Here is a 15,481-nt window from a genome sequence, read left to right on the forward strand (position 1 = left end):
CCCCGAAAGAGGAGGAAGAAGAAAAGCAACAAGGAGCGACCATTGCAGTCGGAGCTTGGCATTCGTCAGAGGCAGACATAGACGCTTCTGGAGAGCAAACCAACACACCCTCTGAACCCGGTTCAGGCCCTTCACCCGGCAGAGAGCAAAACAGCAGTATCCTCACATCAGGAGATTTTGAATTTCTCTGGCAGGAAGCTCTGGGTCTCTTGCGGAGACAGAGAGAGGCCCAGGAGGCGGCGACGGCTGCGTGGCGGGAAGAGATGCTGCTGCGTATCCGGGACCGCCGTCAAGGAGTTGAGGTCCCAGGAGAAGGAGACGCGGTGACAGAGGTCGGGAGGGGCCCAGCGGCGGGTTATGTGTGCTACCCCTGCCCCGGCTGCAGAGCCTACCGTAACAATCCTGGACCTTATGACAGAGTATTTAATACCCCACGCGGTCATCTGGGAGCAGGCTTTGGCTTCGGAGCTGCAAGCGGCAGCTGTGAATGGGGACATGCGATGCCGCTCTAATCCTGAAACAGAAGCGCCTGAAGCTGCAGAGGTTTCTACCGACTCAAACCCGAACTGGTCCGCGCCTGTAGAGGACTGGCAGCAACCTGTGTTGACCCCGCTACCCGCACTAGCAGTAACCTGGCCCGAGGCTGAGGAGTGGGCCTGGGACAACCAGGGGGGGGACTTAATGGGCTTCCCTCGGGAGACCCGGGCTGAAGCGCGGAGGAGGAGCCAGTGGTGCAGCGACCAGATGTTCCAGCTCGCTCGGGAGCAACGTCAACGGGAGCTCCGCTGTGAACGTCTAGAGGTACGGGCCAAAGCTGCCAAATCCCGGGCTCGTCAGGAAGAGGCCACCCATCCCAGTCCCCGAGTGGAAGGGCAAGTCGTCCGCTTCCACCATGAGGCGGGGTGGGGGTTCATTAGAAGTCCCCAGTACCAGGACGATGTGTTTGTCAGCCGGCGGGACGTCGAGCCGCGTCTGAAGAAGGGACACCCTGGCCGGAACCTCTTCCCGGGCGATACAGTGACCTTTTCTCGCCACCAGGGGGTGCGAGGGTGGTACGCCCTGGATGTACACAAAGTGTCCGGGAGCGACGCCCCCTCGCGCTCGGCCTCAGGGGACCGGTTAGCCTCCGTCGGGAGGAACGAGCCTTTTCCCAGGAGGGAGACCGAGGTCTAAAGCAGCCCCCGGCTGTTGCAGTTTTAATTTACAAGTTATGAGTGTTGACTTTTCTATTTTTTGCTTATTTTCTATCCCCGGTTTCTAGAGACACGTGTCCCTGCGGACTGGCAGCAGACAGACTCTTTTCCTTGTAAATAGTTTGCATCTTTTAAGGTGCTCCATATTGGTTTTATACAAAAACCGCGGATATTTTCTACCTCAAGACCTCAGAAGGAAAACCTGTCTGGGTGGCTCTCTGGGCGGTCCAACTCGGGATCTTCATGCCCTGCAGCCACCCCAGGCCCACGTTGAGGGTTTGGGACAGGTCCCTCGCACTTCTGAACTGACTCTGCGTCTTTGCACCTTAACCCGTCTGTTTGCACAAAACGTCACTGGAAAAAAAAAAATGCTAGCACTTTTATAATTTTATACTTTTATAATTTTATACTTTTATACTGTATACCCTGTTATGCAACATTTAAGAAGATATGCCTCCCATAAAGGGAAGATAGTTCATGTTTAAATTAAAAAGAAAATTTCTTGGGTGTTACTTCTTTTGCAGCCCGCGGACGTGCTGTGTTTTACCAGGGAGGAATGTGGCGCCCCTGAGGGTTCGACCGCCACAGGGATGCTGCACTTCTCTAGTGGAGTGTAGTGTTCCTCCTCTGAGGTAAGAACAGTGTGATAGTCGTGACCCAACCTTTGCATCCAACACCACATTTCTCCACCAGAGGGAGCTGATATGCACTAGGTGCTGCTCCCCTGGTTACAGGGAGACTGGGGAACCAAGAGTTAGGGGAACCAGTTAGTGGGTGAGGGTGGAGGACCTACAAGTTAGTTACACTTTAAATTTCATATTTAATAAAAAGCCATCTTGGTTCTTGGTCCTTGTAGTTTAGTTCTTTGTGCTGTCAAATACTGTGTGTAACTGTGACCTCCCTCCCGGAGCGCAGATCCTGTATGGGCCTGCAGTGGATGGAGACACAGCCCTCGTACCCTGGCCTTGGGATGAGGGGCAGGTTGTAGACCAGGAATGTCTCAACCCGGCCAAAGACCAAGAAGGCCCGGAGCTTAAGAGTGTGGCTCCACAGCAAATGGATCCCAGGGAGGATGCAGACGGAGCGGTGTACGCCACCTGTCCTCGCCATGCTGATATAGTCAGAGGGAGTCCGGCTGCAAGAGGGGTACCGGCCCCCGACACCCAACCTTGCTACTCCATGTCCTGGTCGGGAAAGCCCGGTAAGCCCAGAGGATCCCATCGGGTATCGGACGGAGCGGAGCTGCCACCCGAGCCCTTGTTCTGAGAGGAGCTCAGAGGGAGACCCGGCCTATTCACACCCACACGGACAGGAAAGGATACGGTCTGTAGTTCAGGAACACTCTGGTGTAGGGTCCTGACTGAATGCTGGACTTACTCGGAGGCTGTCGGACCCCCGTCCCTGGTGACCGCAGGACTCCGCGGGGAGCAGGGAGTCGCCTTCCTTCTGCCATCTCTAAAGTGAGTAAAGCCTTGGAAGTTCACCCCTATGGCCTCCGGACTGTTTATTCTGCGCTACACCACACGACGCGGCGCCCGTTCTCCTCTACTACTACCCCCTCCATCCTGGCCCTCTGCTCTGAGGCCCTGCTCCGCCTGTGGGGAGTAGTAATAACTTTGGCCGCCATAACACCATGCCTCAGCGGACGGCAGCGGCGCTGGTGGCTTTCACCAGGTGCCACAGGTGGCGTAGTCGTAAATCAGCCACTCAACCCGGATAAGCCCGTACCATCCTTTTTAATGTGACGGCCCTGAGCACGGGTCGGGTCCGGGCCACGACTGCACCCCATCTCTCCATCACAGGACCCGACTCCGAGTCCCCCATCTCCCAGGGTAAAATAAAGGGCTTTTCGAGTAAGAGGCGTCACATGTAACCTCCCCTTAATATGGTTTTAAAGACCCCAAACTGATCCCTGTCAATCGACCTTGACAGCCCCCCTGAACCTTCACCTCCTATAATAACACAAAAGCCCCCAGTTCAAATCTGATAACCTAAAAAAAAGTTTTCATGTTCACAGAGATCCCTGGTCCCTCCATCATGTAGGAACATGGGTCCTCCCCTATGTATAATCAGATTCCATTATGACGCACAACCACCTTCTTATGGTTTATTGTTCCAGAGTACACGACATGGCGGGCATCACAGAGTGACGTCCCGGAAACCACACATCCTGATTTGTAGCCATGCTGCTGTCTGGCATCTTGTGGTCTAGTCTGGCACTGTGTGGTCTAGTCTGGCATCTTGTGGTCTAGTCTGGCACTGTGTGGTCTAGTCTGGCATCGTGTGGTCTAGTCTGGCACTGTGTGGTCTAGTCTGGCATCTTGTGGTCTGGTCTAGTCTGGCATCGTGTTGTCTAATCTGGCATTGTGTGGTCTAGTCTGGCATCTCATGTCACGGTGTTTGGCATCTCATGGTTTTGTCCTGGCATCTCATGTCATGGTGTTTGGCATCTCATGGTTTTGTCCTGGCATCTCATGTCATGGTGTTTGGCATCTCATGGTTTTGTCCTGGCATCTCATGTCATGGTGTTTGGCATCTCATGGTTTTGTCCTGGCATCTCATGTCATGGTGTTTGGCATCTCATCGTTTTGTCCTGGCATCTCATGTCATGGTGTTTGGCATCTCATGGTTTTGTCCTGGCATCTCATGTCATGGTGTTTGGCATCTCATCGTTTTGTTCTGGCATCTCATGTCATGGTGTTTGGCATCTCATCGTTTTGTCCTGGCATCTCATGTCATGGTGTTTGGCATCTCATCGTTTTGTACTGGTGTCTTCTTATAATGTTGTCAGTGTCTTATGATGTAGATGGTGCAGTGGGTAGAGGGATGAAGTGGCTCAGTAGGAGACCATGACTTCATTACATCATGCCAAGATCTTCTCCTCTCTGTACCTCTGTGGTTGTAGTTCAGGCTTCTTTGCTCCAGGTTTGTGACATTCGAGGGTCTATTATAAGAGGTTGATTTGGATGTAATTGGGTTGTTTAGTGGTAATTCTGGTCTTTAATAGAGATCTGTGAAAGCTATGGGCAGGAAAATGAGGTGCCACTCTTTAAACCTTTGTCTAATTTCAGGGAAAAGTCAATGCTAGGAGGTCCCTGAGTGAGACACCCCAATGACACCATGTCCACATGAGGGCCGAGAAACTCAAGAAGGTTCTGAGGAGTGATGCCTCCAGAAGCTTCAACCACAACTCCCGGAAAAGCGGTCTTCACAGTGAAAGCAGCTTTGTGGAGCAACTATGGAGGGTAGATAGAGAAGGGAAGATGGTCAGCTCATCCAAAGAGAGGCGCATATAAGCCTAGCGGGGCACCTACGACACAAACAAGCAGTGCTAAAAGTATAGTGCACTTACCCCACATAATTTACCAACACTAACAACATAGCACAGATATAGTATACTGTAGAGATGAATTGATGGGAATTGAGTTAGTCTCAAATTTTACGAAATTTGCAGGTCCTGTCCAAAAAATGCTGTCACCATTTTACATATTGCAGAATATTGCATCACACATGCACAGAAGGACCAAATGGCAACAGGTGCGATCATGCAGGCTAACCCATAATGACTTGCAGCTATCGAATCACATGGTATAGCGCAGCCAATCAGGAACTACCATAGCCTGTATAAAAGCTGAGGCAGGGAAAGCAGCAACTATTTTTAGGGTGATTATAGAGTTAAGTTGAGTTTCACAGCTTAGTAATAGAGACAGCCCTAAAACATTGGTCAACATCTCGAGACAGTAATGTATTGTACAACTCCAGCACTGTATTAGAAGAAAGTAGTAGTCTGCGAATGAAGCTACGGTCACACGATCGGTATTTGTAAGCCAAAACCAGATGAGGAACAATCAAGAGAAAAAGTATAATAGAAACACTTCCACCACTTCTGTATTTTTGATCCACTCCTGGTTTTGGCTTAAAAATATTGATGTGAAATACTGACCAAATACTAATAGTGAGAATGTAGACTAATACAGACATTCAAATGATAGAGGGGGGAGAGCGAGAGAGAAAGGCGAGGTACCATCAGCAGTGCCAGACTCTGTGTGATTGATCAGTGACGTGGAGCAGCATCTGTTCTGCTGTGTTTGAATTACAATTACACATTTTCTGTCCTCATTTTTAATGCACTAGAAAGCAGCAGCAAGACACAGCAATAAAAAGCCTAATGCACTGACGACCAAAAGGGTAACAATGGTTTGAACTTCTGACTTTCAGGCTCCATATCTCACCATCCACTACGGCTTTGAACGTGAGACTATTATCATTTTATAGACAATCATCTTGACTATCTCATACATAAATTTGACTTGCAGCTATTTAGCATATGATTAGTTATGCAGATTCTTGTCATGTCACTGCATTGTTACTGTTTTGCTCCTAAAAATTTAAATTTTTATAATTAGGTTAGTATTTTGTAAATCCATCTTTGGCGTTCAGCACGGCCTGAATCCTTCTGGGTGGCTCTCGATCAGATTCAGACGTGTCTTGTTCGAAATCAGATCCCATGTCTCCTCTACATGTTCCCAATATTGAAGCATATTGGTCAACTCACTTGGGTATATATATATATATAGTTGTTTCTTCAACTCTACCCACAAGTGTTCAATTGGGTTGAGGTCTGGGGACTGTGGGAGCCAATCCAGTATCTCTACTTCATGATCATTTAACCATTTATTCGCCTATCTCCACCCTGCATACTTGCTGACTGCCTCTTCCATATTGTATATCTGTCTGATGGTATGTTTGATCCCATCTGCAAAATCACCTCAATCCTTTGATCCCAATACACACTCGTCCCTATCTGTCCATTTCCTGAATGCATTTAGCCTCTGTCTCCTAATTATTCCACCCCGTGCTTTTGTGACCAGTCTCCCAGCTGCTCCTCCCCTCCTGCTCACACCTGACCCACTCCATGTGCTGTTAAGAGCTTTATAAATCTAGAGACCCAGGTCTGGCTGACCGTGGTCTGGCTCTGAAGGGTCGCTCTTAAGGGTCTAGCAGAATTATGCCTGAAGTGACTAGAAGGTAGAAGTAACTAATTACTAATTGTACTTAGTTTCTCTTTCTCATTCACACTTAAACTTTCATTATTTTTACATATGCCCTTACCATCTTTGCACCACTAATCATTACTTTCCTTCGCTATCCCCAAACCCCAGCCCCCTCTAACCAAATCATCATCTCTCCTTCCCTCTTACCTCCCTACCTGACCTCATCTGCTCCTCAACCTCAGATCTATCCTACCAAAACATAAAACAAGCCGGTCACTCTCCTTCTCCCACCTGCTCTCCCTCTCTCTGCGTCTCCTCACTGCTGGTGAAATATCTCCCAATCCTGGACCCCCACACCTTATATCTCTCACCAATTCCCCCTACTATCGCTTTCAACCAACTGCAAACTACTGCAACCTCTCCTACGTAAATCTCGTGCCCCAGTGTCACGGGTGTGTCAGAGGTGACAGACTGTCGCCCTTCAGTTGGTTGCAGGAGATCTCTACGTTTGGCATTACAGACATCTTCTTAGAGGCTGGCTGTCTCTATGACCCAGCGGCTACCTCCCTCTGGCTAATTAGCTCCCTGGATTACGTGTGTCAGAGAGGGAGGTGCCGGCGATATTCATTACTACTTGATGTACTCGCGGTGGGGATGCAGAGTGATCACGATGTACTCATGGTGGGAATGCAGAGTGATCACGGTGTACTCGTGGTGGGGATGCAGCGTGATCACGATGTACTTGTGGTGGGGATGCAGCGTGATCACGGTGTACTCATGGTGGGGATGCAGCGTGATTACGGTGTACTCATGGTGGGGATGCAGCGTGATCACGATGTACTCGTGGTGGGGATGCAGTGTGATCACGATGTACTCGTGGTGGGGATGCAGTATGATCACAGTGTATTAGTGGTGGGGATGCGGAGTGATCAAGGTGTACTCGTGGTGGGGATGCAGAGTGATCACGGTGTACTCGTGGTGGTGATGCAGTGTGATCACGGTGTATTAGTGGTGGGGATGCGGAGTGATCACGATGTACTCGTGGTGGGGATGCAGTTTGATCATTTATACCGATGTACCTCAGTGGTGAAATTATCCAGCATAATGATTTCTGCTCCGGCCTCTGCAGCTTCTAAAGCTTCGTCCACGGATCTGCACTCTACCTCAACCTTTAGAGTGCGTCCGGCTAGAGTGTGCACAGCATGTAGAGCCTGGGATGGGAGCACAGACAGGAGGTTATCGCTGCGCAGAGAGGAGGTTATCGCTGCGCAGAGTCCATGGTGAGGTCCATGGTGAGACAATGTAGAAGGACCACTCTCCACCTCTCAGTGTTTCTCAGGTCCCCACAGATCCCTATTTGTCTTGCTATTTTCTATGTGAGCCCCTGATCCGACATGGGGGGGGGGCATTATAATAGAGGAGGTTGGTGTCTCACTGACCCATGCACATCAATGGGGAGTACGATACCATGTATACAGGCAGGGGACGCTGCACATGGACTGTGAAAGCATGAAAAATTGTGAAGACATGATTGTAGCACCCGGCTACCCTCCGCAGCCTTGACAGACAGGAGGACATGGCCAGGAATTCCAGAGAATGCGAGGGGACATTCTGGAGGACTCATCATGGAGGGGGGATTTAAATGGAAGCAGTGGAGACATTTAGGGTAAGGAACATTCGCTTGGGGAACGGCAGCACAGCCTCAATGTGTGCGATGTGAATTTCACCTTCTCTACATTGAAAAGTGAAACCTGTGTGGAAAATCTGCTGCATAGACTGCCGGCGCCCGCGTCTGTCCTGTGAGCATGAGCCGCACAGACGTCACCTCTCTGACTCCTCCCATTGCCCATATATGGTTATCCTTCAGCATGATCAGATCGCTGATCCCATAGCGGTGAGTTCCAGCTCCTCCCACCAGGAGGCCATACTTCTCCGGCAGACGAAATCCAGGAGTGGTTTTTCGGGTACCTGTCACCTGCCCCATCCATCCTGCTGTCCGTGCCTGCTCCGATACCTGTCTTGCCAATGTGGCCACCCCGCTGACCCGGGACAAGACATTGAGCGCCGGGCGTTCTGCCAGTAGGAGATCATTCACATGACCTGGAACATGGGGAACATTGTTAATGCTCGGACCAACCAAGAACATGGGTACAGCGATAAGTGTGGTACTTCCTACTTCCTGGTAGATGAGGCCCTGAGGTTACACCCCTGTCAGCTCTTGCTCCCCTACAATGATACTAAGGCTACGTCCCCATCATGAGATTTTATCGCGTTTCTGATGCTGCATATTTTCGCTGGGACAAAAACGCAGCGTTTTGCTGTAGCGGCACAATGGATGGGGTTTATAGAAATCTCCTGCCCACTCTCCTATTGTACGCGGCGTACACTCACCTGACGTGCGTTTTCCCAATCCGCAGCAGGTCCATTTCTCTTGCAGGTACGCGGAGTGTTTTGGGCGGAGGTTCCCCATAGACTTACATTAGGGGCTGAAAATCCGTAAGTAAAAAATGCAGAAACACAACAAAAACGCATGTAATCCGCACCTAACCGGGAAGTGTCCAAACCAGAACAGCTTTATTTAAAGCGTGACACACCAGACAGAGACGAAAACGCGATAAAAACTAAAGATAAAAAACGCAAAGAAAAAACGTAAGCAAGCTAATTTACATAATCGGTGCAGGAATGGTGCGGAAATTCTGCAGCGTCAAAAACTCAACAAATACTAATGGTAGGAACAGCGCCTAAAGGTACTAAACTAGGACATGGCTACCAAGACACACGTGACCCCACCTGAAGGGCCGCCATGGCACCAGATTTAAAGTTACACGCTATGTGAGGAAATCTGCCATAATAAACCCAAGGACTGAGGCCTGCACGACGCGACTGCGCCTCCACCTGGACGACCTTCATGGTTATTACGCCGTCCATCACCATTGGCGGCACTTCACCTGCTCCTGACTGCACAGGGGAGCACCTTACTTCTACCCATCACTAGTTTCAGGGGCAGCATTTCCATGACACTGGGGAATTGTTTGTGGAGGCTGGAGACCCCCATTGTCATGAGGGACATTTATCTGCCAGGTTCTTCCCCTTGGCGGGGGGCAGAGTTCTTTGCTTTGATGTCGGATGTTACCTCGGACAGTGGCCACTCTTGTCACCGGCTCCAGCCATGTGCCCTCCCTGTGTTCCCACTTCACACTGCAGCCGACTTCTTCACAGACAGCCTGGAAGAAGGGGCACCCCGCCAGCACCCCAGAGGACTTGCACAGGAGTATTGCTTCCTGACTCCCCTGACTACTACGGGCAGCAGCCCATCCAGCAAAGTCCAGCCATGGTGCATCCTCTGCAAGCCAGTCCCGAGCCAGATGCTGCAGGCGGCAACGTGGCAGAAGAAGAGCCAGATCATTGGAGGCCATCGAAACCTGGGGGCCGCAGAAAAAAAAGAAATCAACCAACATGGCACCGATCCGCTATCACACAGCAGACCTGCCACCTTTGTACCTCGCACCCGGTCCTCATCCTCCACACCCTGCACACCATCACTCCAAGACACACCCAGCTCACTGTCACACACCGCTCACCATTCACCACTCTACACCCCACCGAATATTACACCCCACAACATGCAGGATCCAGTGCCCCCCACTCACTGTCACACTCCGCTCACCATTCACCACTCTACACCCCACCGAATATTACACCCCACAACATGCTGGATCCAGTGCCCCCCACTCCCTGTCACACTCCGCTCACCTTTCACCACTCTACACCCCACCGAATATTACACCCACAACATGCTGGATCCAGTGCCCCCCACTCACTGTCACACACAGCTCACCATTCACCACTCTACACCCCACCGAATATTACACCCCACAACATGCAGGATCCAGTGCCCCCCAATCACTGTCACACACAGCTCACCATTCACCACTCTACACCCCACCGAATATTACACCCCACAACATGCAGGATCCAGTGCCCCACACTCACTGTCACACACAGCTCACCATTCACCACTCTACACCCCACCGAATATTACACCCCACAACATGCTGGATCCAGTGCCCCCCACTCACTGTCACACACCGCTCACCTTTCACCACTCTACACCCCACCGAATATTACACCCACAACATGATGGATCCAGTGCCCCCCACTCACTGTCACACACCGCTCACCTTTCACCACTCTACACCCCACCGAATATTACACCCCACAACATGCTGCATCCAGTGCCCCCCACTCACTGTCACACACCGCTCACCTTTCACCACTCTACACCCCACCGAATATTACACCCCACAACATGATGGATCCAGTGCCCCCCACTCACTGTCACACACCGCTCACCTTTCACCACTCTACACCCCACCGAATATTACACCCCACAACATGCTGGATCCAGTGCCCCCCACTCACTGTCACACACCGCTCACCATTCACCACTCTACACCCCACCGAATATTACACCCCACAACATGCTGGATCCAGTGCCCCCCACTCACTGTCACACACCGTTCACCTTTCACCATTCTACACCCCACCGATTATTACAACCACAACATGCTGGATCCAGTGCCCCCCACTCACTGTCACACACCGCTCACCATTCACCACTCTACACCCCACCGAATATTACACCCTCAACAGGCTGGATCCAGTGCCCCCCACTCACGGTCACACACCGCTCACCTTTCACCATTCTACACCCCACCGAATATTACACCCCACAACATGCTGGATCCAGGGCCCCCCACTCACTGTCACACACCGCTCACCATTCACCACTCTATACCCCACCGAATATTACACCCAACAACATGCTGGATCCAGTGCTCCCCACTCACTGTCACACACAGCTCACCATTCACCACTCTACACCCCACCGAATATAACACCCCACCACATGCTGGATCCAGTGCCCCCCACTCACTGTCACACACCGCTCACCTTTCACCATTCTACACCCCACCGAATATTACACCCCACAACATGCTGGATCCAGTGTCCCCCACTCATTGTCACACTCCGCTCACCATTCACCACTCTATACCCCACCGAATATTACACCCAACAACATACTGGATCCAGTGCCCCCCACTCACTGTCACACACCGCTCACCTTTCACCATTCTACACCCCACCGAATATTACACCCCACAACATGCTGGATCCAGTATACCCCACTCACTGTCACACTCCGCTCACCATTCACCACTCTATACCCCACCGAATATTACACCCCACAACATGCTGGATCCAGTGCCCCCAACTCACTGTCACACACCGCTCACCATTCACCACTCTACACCCCACCGAATATTACACCCCACAACATGCTGGATCCAGTGTCCCCCACTCACTGTCACACTCCGCTCACCATTCACCACTCTATACTCCACCGAATATTACACCCACAACATGCTGCATCCAGTGCCCCCCACTCACTGTCACACACCGCTCACCATTCACCACTCTACACCCCAACGAATATTACACCCAACAACATGCTGGATCCAATGCCCCCCACTCAATGTCACACACCGCTCACAATTCACCATACTACACCCCACCGAATATTACACCCACAACATGCTGGATCCAGTGCCCCCCACTCACTGTCACACACCGCTCACAATTCACCATACTACACCCCACCGAATATTACACCCACAATGTGCTGGATCCAGTGCCCCCCACTCACTGTCACACTCCGCTCACCATTCACTACTCTACACCCCACCGAATATTACATCCCACAACATGCTGGTTCCAGTGCCCCCCACTCACTCTCACACTCCACTCACCATTCACCATACTACACCTCACCGAATATTACACCTCACAACATGCTGGATCCAGTGCCCCCCACTCACTGTCACACTCCGCTCACCATTCACCACTCTACACCCCACCGAATATTACACCCCACAACATGCTGGATCCAGTGCCCCCCACTCACTGTCACACACCGCTCACCATTCACCACTCTACACCCCATCGAATATTACACCCACAACATGCTGGATCCAGTGCCCCCCACTCACTGTCACACACCGCTCACCATTCACCACTCTACACCCCACCGAATATTACACTCACAACATGATGGATCCAGTGCCCCCCACTCACTGTCACACACCGCTCACCTTTCACCACTCTACACCCCACCGAATATTACACCCCACAACATGCTGCATCCAGTGCCCCCCACTCACTGTCACACACCGCTCACCTTTCACCACTCTACACCCCACCGAATATTACACCCACAACGTGCTGGATCCAGTGCCCCCCACTCACTGTCACACACCGCTCACCATTCACCACTCTACACCCCACCGAATATTACACCCCACAACGTGCTGGATCCAGTGCCCCCCACTCACTGTCACACACCGCTCACCATTCACCACTCTACACCCCACCGAATATTACACCCACAACATCCTGGATCCAGTGCCCCCCACTCACTTTCACACACCGCTCACCTTTCACCACTCTACACCCCACCGAATATTACACCCACAACGTGCTGGATCCAGTGCCCCCCACTCACTGTCACACACCGCTCACCATTCACCACTCTACACCCCACCGAATATTACACCCACAACATGCTGGATCCAGTGCCCCCCACTCACTGTCACACACCGCTCACAATTCACCATACTACACCCCACCGAATATTACATCCCACAACATGCTAGATCCAGTGCCCCCCACTCACTGTCACACACCGCTCACCTTTCACCACTCTACACCCCACCGAATATTACACCCCACAACATGCTGCATCCAGTGCCCCCCACTCACTGTCACACACCGCTCACCTTTCACCATTCTACACCCCACCGATTATTACACCCACAACATGCTGCATCCAGTGCCCCCCACTCACTGTCACACACCGCTCACCTTTCACCATTCTACACCCCACCGATTATTACACCCACAACATGCTGGATCCAGTGCCCCCCACTCACTGTCACACACCGCTCACAATTCACCATACTACACCCCACCGAATATTACACCCACAATATGCTGGATCCAGTGCCCCCCACTCACTGTCACACACCGCTCACCATTCACCACTCTACACCCCACCGATTATTACACCCACAACATGCTGGATCCAGTGCCCCCCACTCACTGTCACACACCGCTCACCTTTCACCATTCTACACCCCACCGATTATTACACCCACAACATGCTGGATCCAGTGCCCCCCACTCACTGTCACACACCGCTCACCATTCACCACTCTACACCCCACCGAATATTACACCCACAACATGATGGATCCAGTGCCCCCCACTCACTGTCACACACCACTCACCATTCACCACCCTACACCCCACCAAATATTACACCCAACAACATGCTGGATCCAGTGCCCCCCACTCACTGTCACACACCGCTCACCTTTCACCATTCCACACCCAACCGAATATTACACCCACAACATGCTGGATCCAGTGTCCCCCACTCACTGTCACACTCCGCTCACCATTCACCACTCTACACCCCACCGAATATTACACCCACAACATGCTGGATCCAGTGTCCCCCACTCACTGTCACACACCGCTCACCTTTCACCATTCTAAACCCCACCGAATATTACACCCACAACATGCTGGATCCAGTGTCCCCCACTCACTGTCACACTCCGCTCACCATTCACCACTCTACACCCCACCGAATATTACACCCACAACATGCTGGATCCAGTGTCCCCCACTCACTGTCACACACCGCTCACCATTCACCACTCTACACCCCACCGAATATTACACCCAACAACATGCTGGATCCAGTGCCCCCCACTCACTGTCACACACCGCTCACCTTTCACCATTCTACACCCAACCGAATATTACACCCACAACATGCTGGATCCAGTGCCCCCCACTCACTGTCACACACCGCTCACCATTCACCACTCTATACCCCACCAAATATTACACCCACAACATGCTGGATCCAGTGCCCCCAACTCACTGTCACACACCGCTCACCATTCACCACTCTACACCCCACCGAATATTACACCCCACAACATGCTGGATCCAGTGTCCCCCACTCACTGTCACACTCCGCTCACCATTCACCACTCTATACCCCACAGAATATTACACCCAACAACATACTGGATCCAGTGCCCCCCACTCACTGTCACACTCCGCTCATCATTCACCACTCTACACCCCACCGAATATTACACCCCACAACACGTTGGATCCAGTGCCCCACACTCACTGTCACACACCACTCACCATTCATCACTCTACACCCCACCGAATATTACACCCCACAACATGCTGGATCCAGTGCCCCCCATTCACTGTCACACACCGCTCACCATTCACCATTCTACACCCCACCGAATATTACACCCAACAACATGCTGGATCCACTGCCCCCCACTCACTGTCACACTCGGCTCACCATTCACCATTCTACACCCCACCGAATATTACACCCCACAACATGCTGGATCCACTGCCCCCCACTCACTGTCACACTCGGCTCACCATTCACCATTCTACACCCCATCGAATATTACACCCAACAACATGCTGGATCCACTGCCCCCCACTCACTGTCACACTCCGTTCACCATTCACCACTCTTCACCCCACCGAATATTACACCCCACAACATGATGGATCCAGTGCCCCCTACTCACTGTCACACACCGCTCACCATTCACCACTCTACACCCCATCGAATATTACACCCACAACATGCTGGATCCAGTGCCCCCCACTCACTGTCACACACCGCTCACCATTCACCACTCTACACCCCACCGAATATTACACCCACAACATGATGGATCCAGTGCCCCCCACTCACTGTCACACACCGCTCACCTTTCACCACTCTACACCCCACCGAATATTACACCCCACAACATGCTGCATCCAGTGCCCCCCACTCACTGTCACACACCGCTCACCTTTCACCACTCTACACCCCACCGAATATTACACCCACAACGTGCTGGATCCAGTGCCCCCCACTCACTGTCACACACCGCTCACCATTCACCACTCTACACCCCACCGAATATTACACCCACAACATCCTGGATCCAGTGCCCCCCACTCACTGTCACACACCGCTCACCTTTCACCACTCTACACCCCACCGAATATTACACCCACAACGTGCTGGATCCAGTGCCCCCCACTCACTGTCACACACCGCTCACCATTCACCACTCTACACCCCACCGAATATTACACCCACAACATGCTGGATCCAGTGCCCCCCACTCA

At 51.8% G+C, this 15,481-nt stretch overlaps 1 protein-coding gene across 1 annotated transcript in view; it reads right to left on the bottom strand.

Annotated features, from left to right (window-relative positions):
* Positions 1-3,588: 3,588 nt before the first annotated feature.
* QPRT (quinolinate phosphoribosyltransferase) overlaps positions 3,589-15,481 on the bottom strand; it is a 34,437-nt gene continuing 22,544 nt past the window's right edge. The window contains exons 2-5 of the mRNA XM_073649041.1: positions 9,321-9,609; positions 8,013-8,287; positions 7,267-7,398; positions 3,589-4,429 (exon numbers count right to left, since the gene is read on the bottom strand). Coding sequence (XP_073505142.1) covers positions 4,214-4,429; positions 7,267-7,398; positions 8,013-8,287; positions 9,321-9,603 — 906 coding nt within the window. The 5' untranslated portion in view covers positions 9,604-9,609 and the 3' untranslated portion in view covers positions 3,589-4,213. The remainder of the gene's footprint in view (positions 4,430-7,266; positions 7,399-8,012; positions 8,288-9,320; positions 9,610-15,481) is intronic.

Source organism: Phyllobates terribilis, unplaced genomic scaffold (assembly GCF_046119375.1).
Source record: "Phyllobates terribilis strain yellow unplaced genomic scaffold, ASM4611937v1 Scaffold_9__5_contigs__length_417890890, whole genome shotgun sequence".
NCBI classification, from domain to species: Eukaryota; Metazoa; Chordata; class Amphibia; order Anura; family Dendrobatidae; genus Phyllobates; species Phyllobates terribilis.